The following is a 24,756-nucleotide window of genomic DNA, read 5'->3' as shown; positions in this document are numbered from 1 at the left end:
TGGATGGCCAGAGCAGCCAGCAGAACAACGCCAGGTATGGCTGCCTAGGATAGCCTGGGCCGTGGCTAGAGTGCTGGGGGGTATGGCTGGCAGGTGGAGCCAGGAATGGGTGAAAGGATATAAGGGGAGTCCACCCAGAGGATGGGGTGTGTTGTGAAGGAGTGGTGGTAGAGAGGTGGAGAGTGGTGAGGGAGTGGAGAGTCTAGGAGAGTTTGAGAGTGAAGAGAGGGAGAGAGGAGAAGAGGACAAGAGTTGAAAGCAAGAGGCAGAGGCGGAAGGGAGCTTCACAGGTTGAGCAGGCCAGCGAGTAGTAGAGAGGGAGTGAGGGTGATGTATACCTCTCCTTCTACAGAGCTGGAACCTGTGTTGCCCCTATCCTTGCCTGGGAACTGGAGTTCTGGCCTGCCAGCTCCCTGCGCAGCCACGCCCATGCTGACACCTGACAATGCTGATATTCTGAGAACTACACTGGCTTTCAGATTGTTTTCTGGCAAAATTCAAAGTGCTTATGTTGTTCTTTGTGAGCCTTAAATAGTCTGGGATCAGGGCATGCAAAAGGCTCCTTTTCCCCCATAGGTTCCTTCTTGGATGTTAATATCTTCATTAGAGGTATCTCTGTCTTGCCTTCTGAGTAAAGTATGTTGTAATAAAATATAGTGGTTGTTATTATTATTATAACATTTTACCCCATTTTTCATCATGGTTCAAGATGGCTTACAATAGTAGATTAAAAATATTTACACTTAAAACCAAAATAAAATAATTACTGCATCCCTCCTTCCCCTTAAAATATGGCTGCCTTTCAAATCCCCTCAAAACAGACAGGTCTTGCAGCCTCTTCCTGAGGATCTGCAAGGTGGGGACTCCCCTTACATCCTCAGAGAGCCCATTCCACAGAGCAGGTGCTCTAATGGAAAAGGTCCAAGCTCTAGTTGATGCCAAATGAGCCACTCTAAGAGACAGGGGCGTATGGAAGAAGATAGTCCTTCAAGAGATAGTTCTGAAGAGAGGGCCTTTTCAGTGGTTGAGGTATTTGCCTGGCATTGCTTATGTGCCCATTTTGTTCAATCTTTTGGATGTTTTTGGAAGATTTTCCCCATCTTCCCTTTCTCTCTCTATTTCTTTAGTTTTATTTCATTGTTTTACTTTACAGTGACCAGGCAATGGTGACCAGGCAATGGTCACCTCTAGGCTAGACTACTGTAACGTGCTTTACACAGGGTTTCCCTTGAACCTGATCCGGCAGTTACAACTGGTCCAAAATGCAGCGGTGCATGTCATCACCGGAGTGCCTTCTAATGCACACATAATACGGGTATTGCGCCAGCTGCATTGGTTGCCGGTGGAATACCGAATCAGATTCAAGGTTTTGGTGTTAACCTATAAAGCCCTATGCAGACTGGGACCAAGGTATCTGCGGGACTGCCTCTCCCTATATGAGCCCCGGAGGACTCTTTGATCCAGTGATAAACATCTGTTAATGATCCCTGGCCCCAGGAAGACCCGCCTAGTGTCGACCAGAGCCAGGGCCTTTTCGGTCCTGGCTCCAACCTGGTGGAATGCTCTGTCTAGAGACCAGGGCCCGATGGGATTTGTTATATTTCTGCTGGGCCTGCAAGATGGAGCTGTTCCACCAGGCATACGGCTGATGCTGGCTAAGGTCTCTCCAATGGCTGAATAGAGGAAATGTGCCCTCCTTACCAGATGCAGGGCTCATTTTGAGGGGGAACGTGCAGGAACGCAGTTCTGGCAGTTCCCCAAAGAGGTCACATGTCAGGTGGCCCCGCCCACCTGACTCTTGGCCATTTCAGGCTTGTTTCAGCCTGGATTGGGGCAGAAACGGCCCGGATCAGGCCTCTGATGGGTGGTAGATCACTCTTCCAATTGCAGTGTCCTGATCCTGACCGGTTTGGGCCCCTTTTTGGCCATTTTCAACCCCTTTTTGCCATTTTGGGCCCAATTTCGGCCCTGAATGGCCTGGATTGGGTCCAAAACAGCCAGGATAGGTGATGTCAGGGGGTGCGGCATATGCAAATCAGTTATGCTAATGAACCACTTCCAGTGATGTCGAAGGGCATGGCATATGCTAATGAGTTATGCTAATGAGTTATGCTAATGAGTTCCTCCAGGTCTTTTTCTACGAAATGAGCCCTGACCAGATGTATCTAACACCCAGCCTTTCTGTTAAACATCTGTGGAGATGATTGGGTGGTGGATTTTCTTGAGAAGTGCTGCTATACTGTTTTAAATATTTAGGTAGTTTTATCTGTATTTTAATGTGTATATATTTTAATGTATTATATTGTATATTGTATTAATATTAATTAATATTATATTGTATGTAATCCTCCCTGACCAAGGAAAAGAGAGAGCCACCGAAAGAAATCACCAGAACAAGGAAACACCGTGACCGACTTACTATCACAATCTTTAAGGACACAGTAAAGCCAGAATCTACTATCAAACAATTTCTTTATACAGAATCAGTAAACAACAAAATGCAAAAATGTCTGTATCAGCCAGTTGATAGCATCATGCATTTCATAGTTTTAAAGTACAAATGTGCTTTATGTCCCCATTCAACTTTTGTTCCACCATCATCCAATCATAAAATTCACACGTTTGAATCTATGTTACTCAAACAGATAGAGGTCTTGGAAAATGATTACCAACCGTGTTGGCATAATATGCAGAAGGAGGAGCATAGGGATCTTACAACCCTTAAAACAGATACATATAGTAATTAAAGAGGCTGATAAAGGTGGAGACATTGTGATTATGAATAAAACAGATTATGTTTTAGAAATTGAACCTCAGCTAGCTGACCAAAACAGTTACAGAGCCATTTCACATGACCCCACCAAGCATATTGCATCTATTATCAAAACCACTTTAGATGAAGCTTTGGTTATGGGTTATATTAATGACAAGTTGCATAGGACGCTTATGAACCCCTACCCTAGGGTTCCGATATTTTATACCCTTCCAAAAATACGTAAGCCAGGTTTCCCTCCCTGTGGCCGCCCAATAATATCCGGCATGAACTCTATCTTGGAACCTTTAGCGAAATACTTGGACTCTTTTCTCCAACCTTTTGTAAAACAAGTTGATTCTTATATTCAGGATACATTTGCCTTTATTAAAACTGGAAAAGATGGTTATACCTCCACAAGCTGTTTTTGTTACGTTAGATGTTGTTTCTTTGTACACAAATATACCTCACAAGGAGGCTATGGAAACCATAGAGCAGACTTTGGAGCAGCGTAGCTTTCTGATGCCTCCTACACATTTTCTTCTTTCATTGATGGACATAATTCTCAGTCAAAACTACTTTAGATTTCAAGAAAAAATTTTTTTGCAAGTGCAGGAAGTCGCCATGGGCTGCTCCACGCGCCAAGAGTAGCAAATCTTTTCATGGCCCATTTAGAGAGAGAGTTTTTTTGCAATGCTGAAAAGAACCCCCTTTTTACTGAGATTTTGATTTATAAAAGATTTATTGATGATTTATTTTTAATTCTATCAAAGGAATCCATAGTTCAGGAGTTCTATAACTAGATGAATGGCATTAATGATAACATACAGTTTACGTGGACTTACAACAGTTCCTCCATTAACTATTTAGATGTAACAGTTTTTCGAACAGCAGAGGGCAGTGTGGGTGTATGTCCATTTCATAAGGCTACGGATAGGAATGCCTTTTTGCATTTCCAATCCTTCCATCCTCCACATCTGCGCTGCAATTTACCTTACAGGCAATTTCTCTGTTTGAGACAGAATTCCACCTCGATTAGGGACTTTTATAACAGCAGTGAACATTTAATGAAGGAATTTTCCCATAAGGGATATCCAGAACATATTAGTACATCTAGGAGTCGAGTTCTCCAGAGGAATAGTCAGGATTTATTACAAAATCAACATAAGCCTAGGGAGGAGAGGCTCACATTTGCGTTAGATTATACACCTTTAGCGAAATCCATCAGACGTACTATTTTTAAGTATTGACCATTAGTACAAGATATCCCTGGATGTAAAAATATTCCCAGAATGGCCATATGTAGGACTAGGAATTTTAGGGATTGTCTGATACACACTGACCTATGGGAAAGCAAACAGAATAGGGACTTTCCAAAGGGCCATTTCAAATGTGGCCACTGTTCTACATGTGATTTGGTCATGCCTGTACAACAGATTAATGAACTCGGTTTACATTATGAGGATTTTTTGAATTATAACACTCAGAATGTGGTTTATGTTATTGTAAGTCCATGTAAAAAGCTGTACATCGGCAATACCAGCAGAGCAATCAAGGTTTAAGTACAGAAACATCGTTCAAGAATTCAACGGAAGGTGGAGGAAGCTCCGATGGTATCACACTTTGTAGAGTTCGGACATAAGGACGGAGATTTTGCTTGTCAGCAAATTTAAAGAGGAAGCTTTCATACGGAGGGACTTATATAAGAAAGAAGCGTGGTGGATTCATACGTTAAAATCAGTAATCCCTCATGGACTTAATATTAATTGTGATTTGTCAGCATTTTTGTGAGAACGATGTTTATGGTGATACTGGCTCTTTAAGAGTAGTTATCTCATTACTATATATTGGGGATTGAACTGTGTTGGCTACATGCCCATGAGCGAATGGCCACTGTGCATGGAGAGTAATATGTGAAGATTTCTAACTTATGGTTGTAAGTATAATTCCAGGGCATGAAAACAATTTTTGAGTGTATTTTGGCATTCTGATACATTTATTATTATTTATTTCAGCTTGGTAACTGCTGTGAAGAAGGGATAATGGAAATGGGATATTTCTTGCTAGCAAACTCGTTGTAGTTACTGATTATATGAAAATTTTGTATAAATGATTGCTTATGAATTATTGACTGCATATTGATAAATTTCTACTCTGGTTTGTACCACATAAATCCTTTAGTGTATAGATTACTGTTTGACAAGGAGGCATTGTCCCTTAATAGCTGGTATTTGCACATTGAAACTAGAAGTTTACAAGCACGTTTGCACTTTAAAAACTATGAAATGTATGATGCTATCAACTGTCTGATATAGACGTTTTTGCCTTCTGTTATTTACTGATTCTGTATAAAGAAGTTGTTTGATAGTAGATTCTGGCTTTACTGTGTCCTTAAAGATTGTGATAGTAAGTCGGTCACGGTGTTTCCTTGTTCTGGTGTAATCCTCCCTGAGCCTGCTGTTGCAGGGAGGGTGGAATATAAATTGAATTAAATAAAGATAAATGAATAAATAAATTTATACTCCTGCTAATCTTTTTAAATCAGAATTTTAAGTATTGTAATTGTAATTGCTGAACCTGCCTTGAACAAACAGGTACAACTAATTTCATACCAGGGCTGTTTCCAGATGGCTTACCTGCCTCCGGAACGTCGTGCCATGTTGCGGGGAAAACGCGAAATATCGCATTTTTTTGTGTAAGTTTTGCGCGATGTCGCGCAAAACTCGCGCGAGAAAACGCGATATTTCGCGTTTTCCCCGCAACATGGCACGACGTTCCGGAGTCAGGTAAGCTATCTGGAAACGGCCCAGGAAGTGAAATTCTGCTTGAGCCCTTCAACAGAACAGGGACATAGTTTAGAAATATTAGTTTTAAGAATGGAAACTTAAGCCGAATCTCTGGACAGAATTGCTAATAGTGTGGAGGGATTCAATGGACCAGTCAGTTGAGGACATGCTTATGCTAGACAAAGTTCCCCAAATGAATCTATTTCTAAATTGGAAGTACTTCTGCATCAAGCTTGTTCCTGGCGGTTTTGCTAACTTTCAAAGTTCAGTGTGCCTTTTATCAGCTTTGCCCATGTGCTGCTGATTATGGCCTCTTCTGGAAGGTAGTTATCACTCTCATCCATGTTTTAGGGACTTCCAGATTGAATTACTCTGCATGGGGCTACCTTTGAAGATGGTCTGCAATTTTTAAAATATTGCAACTGATTACTTATGACATTGAGTAGGCATGTTCGTAGTTGACTGGTTCTTAAATATCACATCAGCTTCCTATTCAGTTAAATGATCTGTCTTTTAAGGACCAATTAAATTCAAAGAGCTGTGTCCTGAACACTTCACACAGAGGCCTTTTCCAAAGTTTAAAATCTGCCAAGAAAATCTGGAGAGAATGGCTACTTTGGGGCATTGACGCTATGGAATTATGCCATGCCAAGGTCTTTTCCCTCCCCAAACCTCACTTTCTCCAGGTTTCTCCAGGTTTCTCCAGGTTTCACCCCCCTGATCTCCAGGGATTTCTCAACTTGGAGCTGGAAACCCTATTAAAATCAGATATAAAATGAACCTGAAAAGATTTCACCAGTCACCATGCATTGATATTTTCATTGATCGTCCAAGTGATCAGCATTTCTACTAGAACGAGAATGATGCACTGGAGTCACAATAGTTATTAAGCTGTGTCAGGAAGAGTGGAAGCATCCTTTGAATTTTTTTCCCCTGTGCACATACCCCAATTCCCCCCCCGAGAAGTCAAACCATGCCTTTTTTGAAGTGCAGAATGCTTTTTTCAGTATGAGGGCTGGCCCCGGCCCTGCCTTTCACCCTCCCCTTTATCCCCCTGCATCCTGATTGGTTGAACAGCAACCAATCTAATTTTTTCTTTTTTTCCATAAATTTTATTAAGAATTTTTAAACAAACTATAAAAAGCTAAAATAGAAAAATTAAGAAGAAATAATAAAAAGAAAAAAAAGAAGGGGAAAACCCAGAAATATAAGAAAATAGAAAGAAATAATCTCCAATTTTCTCTGTGACAGATACATAAACATCATATATTATACACTCACTTTAAAATTACCATAATTTTACCAAAATACCTCTCCTTTCCCTCTAAATTTTTTTTGCCTCTTAATCTTCAAAAGCACAAATCATCAGTTCATTTCTTTCCATTTCATGCAAAAAGTCTATAAAGGGTTTCCAGGTAGCCATGAATTTAGATAATGTCTTTTTCCTAATCAAAGAAGTAAGTTTGGCCATCTTTGCAAGCTCCATCATCTTCACCAAGCATTCCTCTGTTGTATATAATGTCAAAATTTTCCATTTTTGAGCATATAACAGTCTTGCTGCCATTGCCATATACAAAAACAATGTTCCACGAGTAGTTTCTAACTGTTTATCCATTAATCCCAGCAAAAATGCCTCTGGTTTTATAATAGTATTTAAAATATTATTTAAAATCTTCTGAATAATTAAATGTATTTGTATCCCAAAAAAATTGGCTTTGTTACATGTCCACCATAAGTGATAGAATAACTCCTCCTGCTGTTCACATTTCCAACATCTATTCAAGACATTTTTATACATTTTAGCTAATTGATCTGGTCACTGGTGACATATACCGCTGATACATCATTTTATAAACGTTTTCTTTCAGGCTAGAACTTAATGTAAATTTAAGACCTTTCAACCACATATCTTCCTATTGTTCTATTTATATATTATATCCAAAGGTTTTTTTGTACATTTAATCATACATTCTTTTACCTGTTCTTCCTCTGTCTCCAATTTCAACAAAAGTTTATACAGTTTACCAATGGCATGTTCGTCATTCATACATAATTCTGTTTCAAATACTGTCATTGATTGGTTAAATCCTTACAGTCTTTTATCATTTTTAAATCTTTCTAATATTTGTGCATAGAAAAACCATTGACAATTATATCCTTGTAAGTTTAAATCTTCTCTCAGTTTCATTTTATACTCACTTTGTAAAAATCTAATATGTCACTGTATGTTAATCACTTGTGTTTGGTTGCTTCCTGTGTTGAAATCCACACAGTTTTTTTTTGGGTACAACCTAAATTTATACTTGTCCCATACTCTCAAAATGGCATGCCTAACATAATGAATTTTAAAGTCTATGTTAACTTTAACTTTATCATACCATAAATAGGTATGCCATCCAAATCTTAAATCATTACCTTCTAACTGCTATAGCCTTTCATTTCTCAGCAATACCCACTCTTTTAACCACACCAAAGCAACAAGCAGCAAAATATACTTTCAGATCAGGTAGCCCCAAACCACCTCTTTCTTTTGCATCTTGTTTCTTCCCTTGCCACACAAATTTTGATATACCCTTCTGCCATTGTTTAAATGCTGTATCAGATGTCAATACTGGTATTGTCTGAAACAAAAATAACATTCTGGGTAAAACATTCATCTTAATTACAGATATTCTCCCCAACAAACCAGTTTTTCTTTTCTTTTCTTTAAAACAATAACATTGCAATGTTGTGATGTTGCAATGTTGGTGCATTAAAAAAATAATCTTACATGTTCCTCAGCCTATAAGCTGCAATATGGCTAAGAGAAATTTTAAGAATGTACTAAAAAGTGTGTTGTGTGTGCATACTAACTGGCAATAAAAAGTAAATCCCTTTTTATTTTTTTACACACCAGTGTTGTAACATTGCAAAGTTGGTGCATTAAACAAACAAACAAACAAACAAACAAACAAACAAACAAACAAACAAACAAACAAACAAACAAACAAACAAACAAACAAACAAACAAACAAACAAACAAACAAACAAACAAACAAACAAACAAGTTTCCTCAGCAATCAACTGAGGAAACTGACTGGTCCTTAGCTGAACAACTCTGAAAACAAAGCCAACAGCAGAAACAGGGCATTTTTCTAGTGCAGAACAAATAAATAGACATCACTTTGATTCACCTTCCTCAAGTGCAGTTACAGAGGTCCAAAGTGGATCCGTTCCTTGTGGAGCGAATACCCAGAAAACCTGATGTAAGTGTACATGGGGAAAACACCCTAGAGAAGCACAGTGAAGATCCAGGCTCCAAATAGGCCTTTTTTGCTTTGGTCAATTGTTCAACATAGGCCTGCACTATATCATAGCCTACTACTTAAAATCCTTCAAAATTACAAACAAGACCTACTCAATGAAATCATGAAAATTACCATGGTTGGGTCTGATCAATATGATGATATATCCTCCCCCACCTTTTTTTTCAAGAATTTGATAGTTAGAGGTACAATGCCCTTGAATACGTAGATAGTGCCTGGTTAGTTCTGCTCCTACATCTATTTTGTGTAATAAGTTACCTAACAGCAGTATGAGGCAATTAGCTTGAATTTTGCCTAGAATTTCCATGGGAAAGGCAATTTTCACTGATTCTCCCATCCCACAAGAAAGGTGGTACTTTTCAGGACAAATTTGTTGGCTAAATATTCTTCTGCTTTTTATTGTTGTTAGTTTATTTTCCTCCTTGTGGTTCTTCAGTTTTATTTTGTGGTTTCTCTATTTTGCTTATATTTAGTTTGTTTTGTTTATTTTAATGGACTCATGTTAGTCATATAGGGAATTTTATGAAATCAGAAGTCACATAGCCCCTTGAGCTACAGTTCTGTTGTCACATTTGTTTGAGTCTATACTCTTATTTGCTTATCTGTCAACTGAGTAAAATTTAAGAAAAAAAATCTTACTTGTGTTTCTAATACCCTGCCATATTCACTGTATGATGATTTTTCAGATGCAGGAATTTGGTGTGTTGCTCAGCTGTCTAGAATGGGTGATGCTTATAGTATCCTGTTGGTATAATAAAACATTGTATGATTGTATGGGTTTTTATAACACATCTGTCTCATAAAATGTAATATTCTTTCTCTCAATTTTAAAATTATCTATCATCAGATGGGTATTTGTTTATGAGTATATATTTGATGGTGGTATAAGTGCATAGAAACAAAATTCCAAGAGCAATAGCTACAGTGTGTAATGAACCACAAAACCAAAATTTGGAATCTAATGTCAAGTGTTCAAGGCTGTCTCTTGACCTTTCATAAAAACCACAAGTAGTCTGAGCAGCTGAGACTTAAAATACTCACGTAAATAGATGTAAAATCACCCCATCTGCTGGTAATGTTACAACTATACACTTTTTGTGTTAACTAACCCATAAAACTTTGTGGAACATTCTTTAGTTTCTCTAACCTAGACTGAAATGTCAAGTGTGCCACTGTATAAGACTGATATCTGTTTGACTGATACGCTTAGGAGCCTGCAAAAAACATTCCCATGGTTCACAGAAGGTGCACAACAACATACATAGTAAAGAGACTGGCCTGAAAAATATCTGTTATTTTTCCTGTTTCTACAAAAGTTGTATAGAGTCATTACTTGAATCTCCACATTATTGCAGTATAGTTTTTACAGTTTACCTTATGCTAGGGACCCCCAAGCTTTTTGAGCATTTGGAATTCTGGCACACGATGGTAGGTACAAGTAGGGTATGCATTCCCCTTGGGAATAATGTGAGTGGCAATTTTCCTTCCCTCTCCCTTCCTCACTGTAGAAGGAAATAACCCCAGCAATAAGGAAGGATGGCAAATGCAGTTTTTAGGAGAAAGGTAAAAAATGTTATGGTCAGTCAATCAGGGCAAGAGTAGGAAAATGAAATGAATGCAGATAGGGCTTTTTAAAAAGTCAGTGGCTGGTACCATTGCCCCCTGATAGGAATCAGTGGAGAGAAGTGCACTTGAGCTGAGAGGTATCTAGTTTAGGAGTCTGTAAAATCAAATCCCTTTGTTTAATCTGCTTGAAATTTATGGGGTACTTAGATTAGAGGGAGGGCTATGTTCTGTGTAAATTTAGTGTCATTATTTTTATAAACAGCTGCCTCAGACCGCATTGAAAATAATGGTCTGATACTCTGGAACCAGAAAAACTGCATGGATTTGAATAGCGAGTGGTAATGTCGTACCTGAAAATCCACAATCATGACAAAAATTTACCCCCAAATCTTGCATCTGAAATTATAATATTTTTTTTCTCAGAGCACACCTCTAATTGCAACCATAAAATGGCTGCCACAGGAGGTGGTGTCCATCATAAAATGTCAGGGCATGAGGTGATTTTAATAGTAACTTTTCAACATTTCAAGCAGAATCTCTGCTTAATAGGATGCCTTTTAAAACAAACATATTGTTTTAAAGTATTTTCTTGCTTATACACAGCTTACCTTCAGTGCTGTGGTGGCAGCTGTTGTCAAAGCAATTTTTTTAACATTTGCACAGCCAATCAGATAACCAGTGGCCAATCAGGAGCCACATCTGGTACCGCCTACTTTCAAAAAACACTTGGCAGGTACCAGAAAATGTGTCAGGTACCATGGCACCCATAGGTACCACATTGGAGTCTCCTACGTCACGCAATAATAAGGAGCATCCTTTAGGTTTATGGGCAGAATACAATTTCTAGAAGTGTCCTCCTATTTGCTGTCATGAAGGAGTTTTCAACTCACTTCAGACAAAAGACTGTGCTCGTAGTCTTATCTCTGAACTCATTTCCATTTCTTTCTTTGTTACACTTCATCACTTTGTTACACTTTGTCATCACACTTTGTGCTATGTAGTTTAATTAGACACCTTATGACCTCCACTGGGCACTGCTGGGATATGAAACCCATACTCCCGTTGACTTTGAAATTGTCCTTTGTATATATAAAGCATTTGTATGCCACCTTTCTACCCCAATAGGGTTCCCAAGGGTTAATATGTTAAAATAAATCAAAACAACATTTTAAAACAATGTAAATTCAAAACATCATTTAAAATAGTTTTAAAACAATTCAATAAAAACACACACATGCTCAATGCACAACACACAGAACACAATGAACATGGAGGAGGGCCAGTAAAAGTTATTGGAGGTATGCCAAACAAAACAAAACAAAAGTCTTCACCCACTGAAGGGAGACAACAATAAAGAGGGACAGATGAATTTCCACCTGTGCTACTGAAGAGCAAATAAATGCCATCTATGACCTTGTGGTCACGGTGACTAAGAGGCACAGCAGGCAAGTTCATCTTTTATCTAAAGTTACCGAGAGCGCTAGGGTTGCCAATGCCATTCTCCTGGAGGGGGTGGGGATCTCCCACTCCCATTCTCCACCCACCACCATTATTCACCTGGCTGGGAGGGGGTGGAAGGCAGGAGAACAGGCCTCCTGGGTGCGCTCTTGCACTTCTCAGTAGTCCCGTTTGGGCCCCAGACAGTCTGAATTGGACCTGTTTGGAGCCTAAACCAACCTGACGCAAAGCACACACGCATTCCTGGGCCTGTGCGATGAACAGGAAGAGTGAGTTCTGGAAGGGGGGGGGCTTCCTGGCAATCCTAGATAGAACATTCTCTACTTGACTAACAAGAGGAGAAAAATTAAGGCTGTTTCTTAAACACTGGTGATGCTAAAAGAAAGGATTAAATTTATTTTTCTGAGTGTCATCTTGGCCTTCTAAGAATGCCTAAATTGCCACCGTAGTTGGAATGAAGAGGCAGACACCAGGTTGAATCTAAGGGCCACTTTATTAACTATATACATTAACAACAATACACCCAGCGGCAAGGGCCTAAAGCGGTACAGGTCAGGCCACGGGATCCACCTGGACCACCGCCCTGACCTGTCTGGGCGAGCCCCGAAGCCCCGGGTGCGACCCATCCCATGGATGGCGCAGACCCGGCCGGCCAGGCAACGTGGTCACCCCCCTGTCAAGCTCCTAACACCTCAGCCGTATAGCAGTGAGGTAAGGACTTGCAAGCTGGGGTTTCCAAAGGCAGCCTGCCCCCCCGACTGGCAGCTGTCAAAGCAGTACCAGCCCCTCAGGCAGGCCCCTCTTCCCACTAAAGGGGAAGCGCCAAGGGTGCTCACCGACCCGCACCCTAACTAACCCAAAACCTGCCAGCCCCCAAGTGACTGACCCCACCCTACGCCAATTCCTCAATCCCGCCTATTGGTGCAAGGTAGGCGAAAAAACCCCTCTCCACCGTGCCAATTCAGAAAAGGGGGAAAAAATTCCTACCTGGCTCTGTCAACAGCAGCCGGCTAATCCCGCACCAATACAGGGAGAGGAGGGTGGGCCGAGCAACAAACTGCGACTGAGGCTGGGCCAGGCAGAGCCGCTTTCGCGCTCCTGCTCTGCCACGCCCAGCCAACCAATCAAGGAAGGAGGGAGGAGCTGGTGTTGCCTCACTCCTTCCACGGCGGCAATAACAGCACCCGGCAAAGCGGCCTCACAGCCTGCCGGGTAAGTGCTGCATTGCCACCGTAGTTGGAATGAAGAGGCAGACACCAGGTTGGATCTAAGGGCCACTTTATTAACTATATACATTAACAACAATACACCCAGCGGCAAGGGCCTAAAGCGGTACAGGTCAGGCCACGGGATCCACCTGGACCACCGCCCTGACCTGTCTGGGCGAGCCCTGAAGCCCCGGGTGCGACCCATCCCATGGATGGTGCGGACCCGGCCGGCCAGGCAACGTGGTCACCCCCCTGTCAAGCTCCTAACACCTCAGCCGTATAGCAGTGAGGTAAGGACTTGCAAGCTGGGGTTTCCAAAGGCAGCCTGCCCCCCCCCCCGACTGGCAGCCGTCAAAGCAGTACCAGCCCCTCAGGCAGGCCCCTCTTCCCACTAAAGGGGAAGCGCCAAGGGTGCTCACCGACCCGCACCCTAACTAACCCAAAACCTGCCACCGCCAAGGCCAAGCCTCTGCTTAGGCCTTGGCGCCCCACTGATAATCCAGAGCCAAACATAGCCCTTGCCGCAGGTCATCCAAAAATATTCGGTTGCCCTCCTCCGAGAGGTGGACACCATCAGCCCTGTAGAGGCCTGGCACCTCGGCCCTGATCCGAGGGTGAGGCAAGTACACCCCCAACCCTCCTTCCAGAGCCTTCTGAATGGCCCTATTGGCCTTCTTCCGAGCCCTTTCGATGGCCTGACAGCACCCAGCCTCCCTCCAGACCAATCGAGGAATCAATGCTGACCATATTAATAACACCCCCGGCCAGCGGTCAGCAATGAGGCGCAGATCCGCCTGCACCTGCGCTGACAGCGCCTTGCCCTGGAGCAACCCCAGGTCATTGCCACCCAAATGTATAACAAGAATATGGGGGGGATCACGGCGCCCCATTCCAAACAACAAGGGCAACAGACCCGACCACCTGAGGCCACGGCGGCCCTGCCATTCAACAATGGCCTTCTCACTCAGTCCCAGCTGGGACCCCACCGATGTCCGTCTGGCCTGATGAGCCGCCCAAAACACATAACTGTGCCCGCAGATCAGGATCCGTTGCTTGGCACCGCTCTCCCCAAAACCTAAGAAAACAATCAGTTAGGAACATTCAACATGGGAAAGAGGACGAATATAAGACCGGTAGGCGGCCGATTTCCACCTACCCACCCGTTGAATTGCCTGACCAGTATACCCCATAGCCGCAGCCGTGGATGCGGCTCCGATCCTGAATGAATGGGTACCAAAACGCACCCCTTCCAATCCCAGTTTAGCCAGCGCCCGCTTCGTTACCGCCCAAAACTGGTAACGCGTAAGCGGCGCCCCACTCTGGTGCGAAAACAGCCAGCCATGGCCATCCCCTCACAATTTCCAGTACTTACGCAAAGCCCTAACAGGGCACAACTCCCTGTCAACACAGGGGCCCAAGCGCACCACGGCTCCCTTGCGTCGCTGGTCCGTCTTGGACCAACGAATTGTCAGGCTGACAGCCTCCCCTTCGAATTTCAAGTCCCCGGCCATCAAGGCGCGACCAGATTTATCCTTTCCTGATTGGGCCACAAGTTCACTAATCCTCAAGGCCCCAAAGAAGGCTGTCAAAGCGGCCGCATGAAAAAGTGCCGCCTCAAACCGTGATGAACACACGGCAGTCCAAGCAACCCTCAGTCCTCTAAGGACTGTTGGGGAAATGGGCTCGCGGGAATCCACACATCGTGCGCTCTCCCTAGCCCAGCCCTCCAGCATCTTCCGCACCCGGAAATCGCCCGTGGCCTCAGGCAATCCCCGGGCTTTACTAATGAAGGCCAAAGCCGCTAGCTGCCCCCTAATGGATCTCACTGCCAACACCCTACCTCTTTGCCAGATGCAAAATTGAAGCACATGTTCCACCGGCACCGGCCAGCTGTCCACCAGGCCTGCCGACTCCCTAAATTCCTCTAACTGGCCTACCGCTCTCCGATATGCTCTTCGTGTGCTGGGCGCGATGGCTACTTGAATAGCCCGAAACACTTCGGCCTCCCAAGTTGCCACAACTCCGGCGGCATCCGCGCCGGTTGCCGATCGGCCTCCGGGGCAAGTCTCCAAAAACGCTCCATCTGCAGACGAGACAAAGCGTCTGCCAGACCGTTGTCTACCCCTGGAACATGCTTGGCTTTAAACAGAACATTCCTCTGAAGGCATAATAGCGTAAACTCCCGCACCAATCGCATCACCCTCGGGGACTTAGAGGTCAACGAATTAACGACCTGGACCACAGCCTGGTTATCACACCAAAAGTGTACGGTGTGATTAGCCAGCTCCTGTCCCCACAAACATACCGCCACCAAAATCGGAAAAAATTCCAAAAAGGTGAGATCACGCACCACTGCAGACGCCCGCCAATCTGGCGGCCACTGCTCAGCACACCAATGTTTCCTAAAATAAACTCCGAAGCCCGTGGATCCAGAAGCATCCGACATGACCTGGAGTTCAGCCTCTAGCAGTAGCATCTCCCGCCACAGGGAAACCCCATTAAATTCAGCCAAAAAGGTCTCCCACACAGCCAAATCTGCCTGCATGCCCCTGGACACTCGCAAGCGATGATGGGGAGCCCGCAAGCCCGCCATAGCGTCGCATAGCCGACGCAGGAAGGCCCTCCCCGGGGCAACAGCCTTGCAGGCAAAATTAAGATAACCCACAAGCTGCTGCAGCTCTACAAGAGTCACCTTACGCTGAGACCTAACCCTGATAACCCTAATCCTAAGCTCCTCAATTTTGTCCAATGGCAACCTAAAGGATTGCCAAACAGTGCCAGTTCTATCCCCAAAAAGGTAAGCACTTGAGAAGGACCCTCCGTCTTCTCATGCGCTAATGGCACCCCCAGGTCCTCTGCCAAAGACACGAATGTAGCCATAAGACGGGCACACTGTCCTGACCCCGCCGGCCCAACGAATAAAAAATCATCCAAATAATGGGCCGTATCGCGGCTAGCGGCCCTACGCCTCACCTCCCATTCAAGGAATGAACTAAAGCGTTCGAAGGCCGCGCACGAAATGGAGCAGCCCATTGGCAACGCCCGGTCCATATAAAATTCCCCTTGAAAAGCAAAACCCAGCAATTCAAAATCATCGGGATGAACAGGAAGAAGACGAAAGGCAGACTTAATATCGCATTTTGCCATCTCAGCCCCCGCTCCGCACCTACGAACAACCCCGACCGCCTGGTCAAATGAAGTGTACCTCACCGAACACAGGTGTTCGGGTATGGCATCATTCACCGATTCCCCTTTGGGGAATGATAGGTGATGTATCAAGCGGAACTCCCCTTGGGCCTTCTTAGGCACCACACCCAACGGGGAAACCCTAAAGTTGTGGGTGGGAGGAGTAGAAAATGGTCCCAAAACGCGACCCTCAGCACACTCCTTATCAATCTTCTTCCTAACTATGTCCTCTTTCCCCACAACCGAACGCAAATTATCAGCCATATATGGTACCCTTGTGCCCTGAAATGGAATTCTAAACCCTTCTTTAAACCCCCGGAACAAATAAACTGCGTCAAACTGTTTAGGATAATTCTGCAGGAGCTGCCTAAGGACCTTCAACCTTACCGGACTGGGGCCCCTTACCAGGGGGGTGCTGGCCGCCAGCACCCCCCCCCGACTTCTTACCCCCCCACCCCTGTTTACCCTTCGGACAGGAGTTGTATGGGTGGGAGCCTCCGCACGATGGGCACTCATGCCGGAACCGGCAAGGCTTTCACACACAGGAACCCTTATATGCGAATTCCCAGCACAAAAGCCGGGGTTGAACCGGCTGACCCGCAACAGTGCGGGTGCTGGGAGCTTGCGACGAACGGTGAACAACATGCCCACTGTCAGACCGATCTGCCAGGTTCGGCTTAGCAGGAGACATAACCTGGAGCCATAACTCCTGATGGACCCGATCCCACGGGATATTCGGGTTCATGGCAGCCCGCATACGGAACTCCTCGTCGTACTGCATCCATGCAGCACCTGAAAAGCCCGTATATCCCTTAAAGATAATATCTAAGTACTGGAACAAATGCACCGCCCGATTGGGTTGGGCCCGAACGAGAACCCCTGCATAAATCAAAAACCCGGGCAGCCAATTATTCCAGGTCCTATCCACTTTCCTTCGTTTAAGGCGCTCCTTTTCTCTATCATCCATTTCCTCCTTGTTCTTCTTTTCTAACTCCCTAAAGAGCAGGGAAAAGAGGTCCACATACTCCCCTTTCAAAATTTTGTCCAGGTTGCCTGGGTCAGATGATCACCCAACGGCAACGCAGTGTCCCCAAACGGTATAGCATTGAAGGGAACCTGGCCGTAAGCCAGCGCAGGGTGAGGGTAAAAACCCCACGGGCTCCCTGCATACCCCGGCCATTCCACAGGCATCCCAGGAAAGGGGGGCAGAGCACCACTTCCCCAGGAACCAGAACCAGTAGACAGCTGCGGAGAGGTTACCCCTATGCCAGCCGGGGACCATGGCACCTGACCACCCCCGGCTACTTGCCCACCAAAATGTGAGTAGGCTCCCTGTGCCAGGGCAGCCGAAGGGCCAGCCACTGCATGACCCCATGGCCCCCAAGGCCAGGGGGTGACTGGTGTTGTTGTGTTGTCCTTACCTCCTGGGTCAGCCGGCTCGACCGCCACTGCCACAGGAGCATCGTCATCCTGCCACTCCTGTTCCACTTCCCCAGCCGGCTCCTGGGTACCTGCGGGTACCTTGCCACTTCCGCTGCTGCATTCACCAGTAGATCCTCCAGCCGCTCCCTCTAAAAGAGACAAACGCCGCAAAATATCTCTATTAATCGCATTCCTAGACGACCGCCGAACAGGTCTCACCGTGTCTGTCCCCTGTGTTGGTACACTTGCAGACCCAGCCGCCTGTTCAAGCACGAGTAATCGCTTCAAAATATCTTGCTGCCCAACTGATTCATCCTCGTCCGAGGAGGATAAGGCAGTATGGGGGCGCTTAGCAGCCTTTTTACCTGCGGCTTGCTTCCCCGTAGGGGGAGCCTTACCTCTTTTAGGTGGCATACTAACCCTTGTTATACAAGTATGCCCTGGAACAAGCACAAAACTGCCACAATAGGCTGCCCCACTAAACCGGCCCACCCAAATGGCCTCTGACAATTCACTCAGCCAAAAATGTGGGGGGGGAAGGTTGGGGCGGAGCTGCTAAGCAGAGACCACCCACTAGAACACAGAAGGCCACGCGGCACCCTTCAGTAATAAGGTAGAAGCCAAAAAGAAACCCCTTTACCAAGGCCTGCACACACCCCAAAACGCACAGCCTTTGGCCCACCCGCAAAACAGGGGGGGGGAGACTTCCCCCAAAAAAGGGGGGGTGCAGAAGGGGGGGCTGCTTTCCCCCAGAAGAATCTCTCCTTCCCCAAGGCACCGCCTTGCCAAGGCCCAAGGCGGCCGTTAGACCGCCTCCCAGTATACCACAGGGTCACCCCGCTGGAACGGCAGCCTCCACCCCCCCACAGGCCCTTCGGCCGAAGAGATGCTGTGCTGCCGCCCCTAAAGGCCCGGACAGGGACAGGCCGCGTTACGGCCCCCACGCGCCGGCCGCACACAAAGCACGCGCTGATCAACGGCCCAACCGTTCCTGTCCTCCACCCCCAAAGGCCCGGCCCCCGGCAGAGCCCGCTAGGCCACCCGCCCCGGGCCGGCCCAAAACGCTAGGCCGCAGCAGGCCAAAAGCCCTCCGCTCCTGCGCCCGCCCGGCAGGGCCCGCACAGCGGAAAGGCCGCGCCGCCGCCCGCAAACGCCTGGCCGCAGCCGCGCTTAGAGCGCTGCAGCGCGCCGAGACCCTCGGCCCTCGCTCCCGTCCGCCGCTGCCGACAGATCGCTGCCGAGTCGCCTCCGCCGCCGCCGAGTCACCGCCGAGCCGCCGCCGCCGCGTTGCTCAGGGAAGAGCGTCCACTCTACCCGAGCAACAAACTGCGACTGAGGCTGGGCCGGGCAGAGCCGCTTTCGCGCTTCTGCTCTGCCACGCCCAGCCAACCAATCAAGGAAGGAGGGAGGAGCTGGTGTTGCCTCACTCCTTCCACGGCGGCAATAACAGCACCCGGCAAAGCGGCCTCACAGCCTGCCGGGTAAGTGCTGCATTGTTTCCTATCACTTGCTTTTTAATTATGCAGGATGCTAGGTTTGTATTACTGTATTCAGATAATAAGTCGAACAGGAAATACGTCCCAAATTTTGTAAAGCACATTTCATAAATTGCAAGAATAATAATTACTTAAAAATAAATAAAATATAAAACAACTGGTTTTGAATGCTAAATAAAAGCTGTTAAAATAGGATCAAGATTTCTTCTACTTCTGTAGATCTTCACTTTCTAAGAGCCATCCTAAGAACCCTTTCCCCGGGAGTAAACTTAATTGAATATATCTGAGTAGGATTTGGAGTAGACCTTCTTAGGATTCAGCTTTTTTAGGTATTGTGCCCAAAGTAGGAGAAGGAAGGAACAAAGGAAATCCATTTCACTAAACTGGGTTAAAACAGGACAAACTTTGCATTCTGGCAAGATACTAAGCACTCTAGCAGTCAGTCAGGACTTTAGGGTAGCATATTTGTATCTGGAATTACCCAGCCTTCCATTGGGTGTAGCCTGTAGGGGAAAAGTGCCCTTGCACCAATACCTTGCACCAGTTATTGACTGACAGACGAAGGCTCAAGCTGTTCCCCTATTGAACTATTTTCACATTCCTTACGGGTGCAGCATATGTTCTTTTTACTTTCTCTGATTTTTTTTTCTTATACCATACTATTTTTTCTGTAACCAGGGTCCCTTTCATACTCGTCCTTTACAGTGTATCCATGTCTGTTTCATGTTCCATGTTTGCAGAGGTTTCACACTTGCAAGCTAGTCATGGGACGCAGTGCCGCTCTTAGTCCACAGTATCCCCAATTTTTCCCCCTGTGGACATACTGCGATTTTAATTTTGAAGCTACTGCCAACTCGCGGCTGACCCAATTAATCCCAGTGTGAACACTTTTGTCCCCCTTTTGCTTCTCTCCCCCTCTTCTCCTTTTCCTTGGGAGCTGATTGGGCTGTGCGGATCTCACAACTCCCACTCTCCTCAGCTCCCCGACCACTTTGTCCGCCCCCTTTTTTAACGTTTCAGTGTTTGGAAGCAGTGCAGTGAAGCGTCCCCAGCCCGTGTGGCTTGCTGGCAGCAGGGATCCGGGCACTCACCTGGCCTGGCCCGAGCAGGGAAAGCAGAGCGCAGAGCAGGAGGTAGGTAGGCAGGGCTGGGGTTGCAGGGTGCAAGTGTGCATGCTCACCCTCTGTGCTCTGGCACCTCTGTCCAAGTGACGGCCCCAAAGAACTTGGGCTTTGCTTAGTGGGCAGCCCCAGCGGCAGGGGGAGGGCTTCAGCTGTGCAGTGCGTTAGGTGCTCGGTGTGAGGTCTGGGGCTGAGCTGACTTTAATCTTCACTCAGCTGCCTCTTGCCTTTGCCAAATCCTGGCAAGTTTGTGAACCAGGGATGACCTACGGCCTGGAGTGAAGGAGGGTGGAAGGCTGAGAATGAGCAAGGGGCATGGGGACTCTCCCTCTAGCAAGGCCTCCGCTTAGCCTCTCCTCTCTTCTGGCTCCCATCCTTGTGCCCCACCTCCACTCCTGCATCCTGATGCCGTGGCTTCCTCTTAAGCTTCATCACATTTGAGCTGTTTGCTTCTCTACACTACCCTCTCCTTTTCCGTTAGTCTGTGTGGATCTAATAAGGCACACCCTGCTCAGCACCCCATCCACTTTTTATGTAATTTGTTTTTGTATTTCTAAAGCATAGTAACATTTTAGCGTTGTGTATCTTTTTTTTTAATCAATGGATAGGAAGCAAAGCTCTTACGTTACTGCTGTTTGGGAGAAAGGTGCTGCAGGAAATCACTACCAGTAGATATGGTTTCTGGCTCCGCAAAGAACCACTTCTGTTCATTTGAACGTTGGACACGTTTCCCTTTTGATTTTTAATGCTCAATATAAATGATAATGATGGTGTTTGAACAAGCATGGAGAGTCTACATTTTCTCCAAAAGAATCACCACACTTGCCCATTCAGGGTTCACGTGATCATGTGATACCAGTGGTGGTGAGAAAATTTGCTGGGCAGGGAAAATCGGCTCTCAACACCCCTCAGCGCTATTTTCAAACATGAAAAGTTAGGGTGCAAAAATGGCCACACAGAGATGCAGTATTGATGTGCATAGGGAGGGGTGGGGTTTCAATTGGTAACGTCACAATGTTACAACACATATATGCAAATGTTTTTTTTTAAAAAATGATGACATGAATTCCAAAGCCCACAAAGCCTGCACCAAAACTGGGGCTTCAAAGCAAGTGTGAAACAAAATGCAAGATGCCAATCCAAAACTTCTCGGACAGTGTGAAACACATAGGTGCCGAGCCGAATATTTTGTGATCTGATGACTCCTCAGAAATGGCGTGTTAACCCATGAGTGTGAAAGGTACCAAAGACATACCTAAGGACAGGAATATATTTGTTTCTTTACAGTCCATCTATTATCTCACCACTCCCAAAATAAAGATGCCACAATAAAGACACCTCAATAGAAATACCTTGTCCCAGCAAAGTCACAAAGTAAAGCAGGCAAAAAAGAACTCATTTTTGACCAATCTAGAAGAGTCCCAAAAACTCCTGCTTGGCACTGAAGCAACCAGCTACTCTGACCTTGCCAAATACTGGGTAGGCGGGGAAGCAGCTCTAAATGGAAAGGTTTGCTTGTTCCTCACCCTTGATTAGTAGGGAGTACAGCCTCAGCATGCCCCCTCATTAAGCAAACTCAGTGCCTTCCTTATTTGGAAAGGAAGTGAGGCAAACACAGCTTCTAAGCTACTGGGGTGGGAGCTGATTTTTCTTTTACATATAGTACAGAATAGATAAAACGTCCATAAATGTCATTGCAAAGGACTGTAAAGATCAGATTTCATTAAGAGATTAAAGTAGAAAACATTTCTTAAACTACTGAGTATTATGAGAAGTTTTGAGATTTTCCAGTGCAGACTGCCATACAAGTGGAAGAGGATGAAATAAAGATTTTGCTCTTATGGCTTTCCAGATTTTCAGCATTTGCAGCCTGTTTTAGTTCAATGAAATGCTTCATTGCTCAGTTTATTAATCCATACTTTAGTAATCAATCACAGTAGTCATCAATATCAGCTTTAGTATTTGCCACAAGCCTGTATTTTTCTTTCACCACTGTGAAGCTATGAGTCCTAGCATTGCGTGGCTGCAAGAAGTCAATTGTTATATAGCATAGGTTCCCCCTGCCCCAATAATCATCCCAAAGGCTTCTTTCTTCAGCAGCAGTCAGCTGCCTCTATGAGTCATTTTTAAAGATTCCAGCAATGCCAACCTCTCACCCAGAAATGAAATGTCAGCAGTTGTTTCCATAAAATATACAAAAGTGACTGGATTTGCGCCAAAGCGTTCATCTTAGGACAGGCCTTTTCATTTATTTCTGTCTTGTATCCTAGATAGTACTATTGATTTTTGCATCTCAAGGATTATCCAGTTACTAGGCGCAGTCTCAGTTACAAATCCCCTGCCTTCACCAGGACTCTCTCTGCTTCTCCTAGTGTTGGCCAAAGGGACATCAGGACAGCTTGAAGCAACTCACCTATTAATTCCATTCCTACCCTACCGCTTGTTCAGAATTAGAGATGGGCATGAACAGCAATACGAACAAAAAAAAAGCCACGAACAGCCCAACCTGCTGTTCGCGAATAAACTGTTTGTGAGGCCCCATTCTAAATGAACAGGTGCTTGTTGCAAGCCTCATTCATTGCTGTTCATTGCTTTTCGTCAAGCCAGACAGTCTGGCACCTGCAATCAAATCCCTTGGCAACTTAGGCAAGGATTGTCTGAATTCTGTCTGAACTCCTGCTGTTGCCCTGGAAACCCCAATGTAAGCTCAATTTAGCTTGATAGGAAGGTCTTCCTTTCAAGTGTGGAGCTCCAAATTTGTTACAAGGGAACAAAGACCGGAGGGGGGGGGGTGCTTCCAGCTCTGGCTTTGGAGAGGGAGAGACAGCTGCTGCTGGCATTTTGATAGAGTGCATTGGAGCTTGAATTTTCTTTGTGTGTAGTGGAACAGGGATCTACCCCTTCAAGTTCCAGGGCTGCTGCCAGGTTCTGGGCCAAGCTATTATTTATTATTGGTACCTTTCCTGGTGCCTGCTCAGGCCAGGTTTCTGGGAGTGGTGCAGTAGGGATCTTGACTTGGATGATGGCTGAAGGAGAGCCTGCTGGCCCCCACAAACAGCCAACTGTGAACATGTTTGTGAACAGGGCCATGTTCGTGGTTGTTCATGTGTCCCTGAACAACGAACATCATGTTCGGGGGTTTTTCTGTTCGTGCCCATTTCTATTCAGAATATGAAGGAGAAGGATGGAAATCTAGTTGTCTAGGAGTACTTTGCATATCTCAGTTGTGTGGTTTCCCACTTGCATTCCAGGAACAGCCTTTACAACAGATGAGCTGTAGATCAGGCTATATCTTTTGCCATTGCAACCACCTCCTCGAATTTGCCATGCCATATCTTTTGCCATTGTCAGCACCTTCCCTGTGCTTTTCATTTTCTGCCTTGCTGCTTTGCTGCTACCATAGCTTGTGCTTGGGACAAAATTGCCATCTTGTATATATCAAAATACATTCCCCTTAAGCAATAAAAGGGCAAATTTGTCCCATGATCATGAAGAATTTCTAGTATATAACATCACATTAAAGGTCTGTCATTCTAATTACTACCTCTTCCCATAAAGGTCTAGCAAAAGCATTCCTCAAGTGCTATAGAGAATTTTAGTTTTGAATTGGACATAATAGTAAATCATAGTCTCTATTAACATCATTGAGTAAGCTTGTGGTCTATTACAGGATCATCTGAAGTCAAGGTAATGCAAAGCAGGGAAGAATGGCTGTCCCTTTAATATTAGCACAGGTTATGTCCTCAATGTTGAAAGTTAACCTTCAGCTAAAAATCTTTGTATCACCATGACACTCAGAACAGGAGTTCATGCCTACAGTTGCTTTGAAGGTACATTGGCATAACTGTAACTGTATTTATTGAAACAATTAGAATGTTGATAGTTCACCTTGTGTTTCTTCCTCCACATGATGGGGCAGCTTAAAGTGCATTGCATTACAGCATAATCTGTACTCTGAAAAACTCATGTTGTATACATTACATGTATCTCTTTCTTTGATTAATTTGCTTTCTATCCATGTTCTATTTGCATTACATTAATTCATCATTTGGTGGTAAGTTTGTGCTTTCTATGCATGTCTAAAACAAATTCTTTAATTCAATTTCTCTGTTTCTTCTCATACAGTCTGACAGCCAGATATTCAACTCAGTCTAATCACAGTGGAATTGCAACCAGTCAAAAAAAGCCTTCTAGGTCAGTTAACATCTCTAATTTATTGCTTGCTAGTGATCTTAATGGAGTCACTGCCCGCTGGCATTTTATTCTTGAAACCAAAGTAGACATTAAGCTCTTTATAATCATATATTAAATGCAAGCTTTGCAAAATTTTCTGTTGGCTGTAGAAAAACCCTACCCACGATTGCAAAAATAACAGCTCTGTTTAATAGCTGTAGGCATGTTGGTACGTTGCAGCTTAGCATAATGCTGGTAAAATAACTGACTCAAATGAGCTGTC

The 24,756-nt window shown here is 45.1% G+C and overlaps 1 protein-coding gene across 2 annotated transcripts in view; it reads left to right on the top strand.

Moving 5' to 3' along the window:
• NAV3 (neuron navigator 3) overlaps nucleotides 1–24,756 on the top strand; it is a 363,931-nt gene that overhangs the window by 115,572 nt on the left and 223,603 nt on the right. For both annotated transcript variants that reach the window (XM_054988337.1, XM_054988336.1), the window contains exon 6: nucleotides 24,426–24,494. In XM_054988337.1, the coding sequence (XP_054844312.1) occupies nucleotides 24,426–24,494 (69 nt within the window). The remainder of the gene's footprint in view (nucleotides 1–24,425; nucleotides 24,495–24,756) is intronic.

The sequence above is a fragment of the Eublepharis macularius genome, chromosome 9 (assembly GCF_028583425.1).
Source record: "Eublepharis macularius isolate TG4126 chromosome 9, MPM_Emac_v1.0, whole genome shotgun sequence".
NCBI classification, from domain to species: Eukaryota; Metazoa; Chordata; class Lepidosauria; order Squamata; family Eublepharidae; genus Eublepharis; species Eublepharis macularius.
Note: the sequence above shows the minus strand (reverse complement) of the source record. Positions and strands in the feature narration are given on the sequence as shown.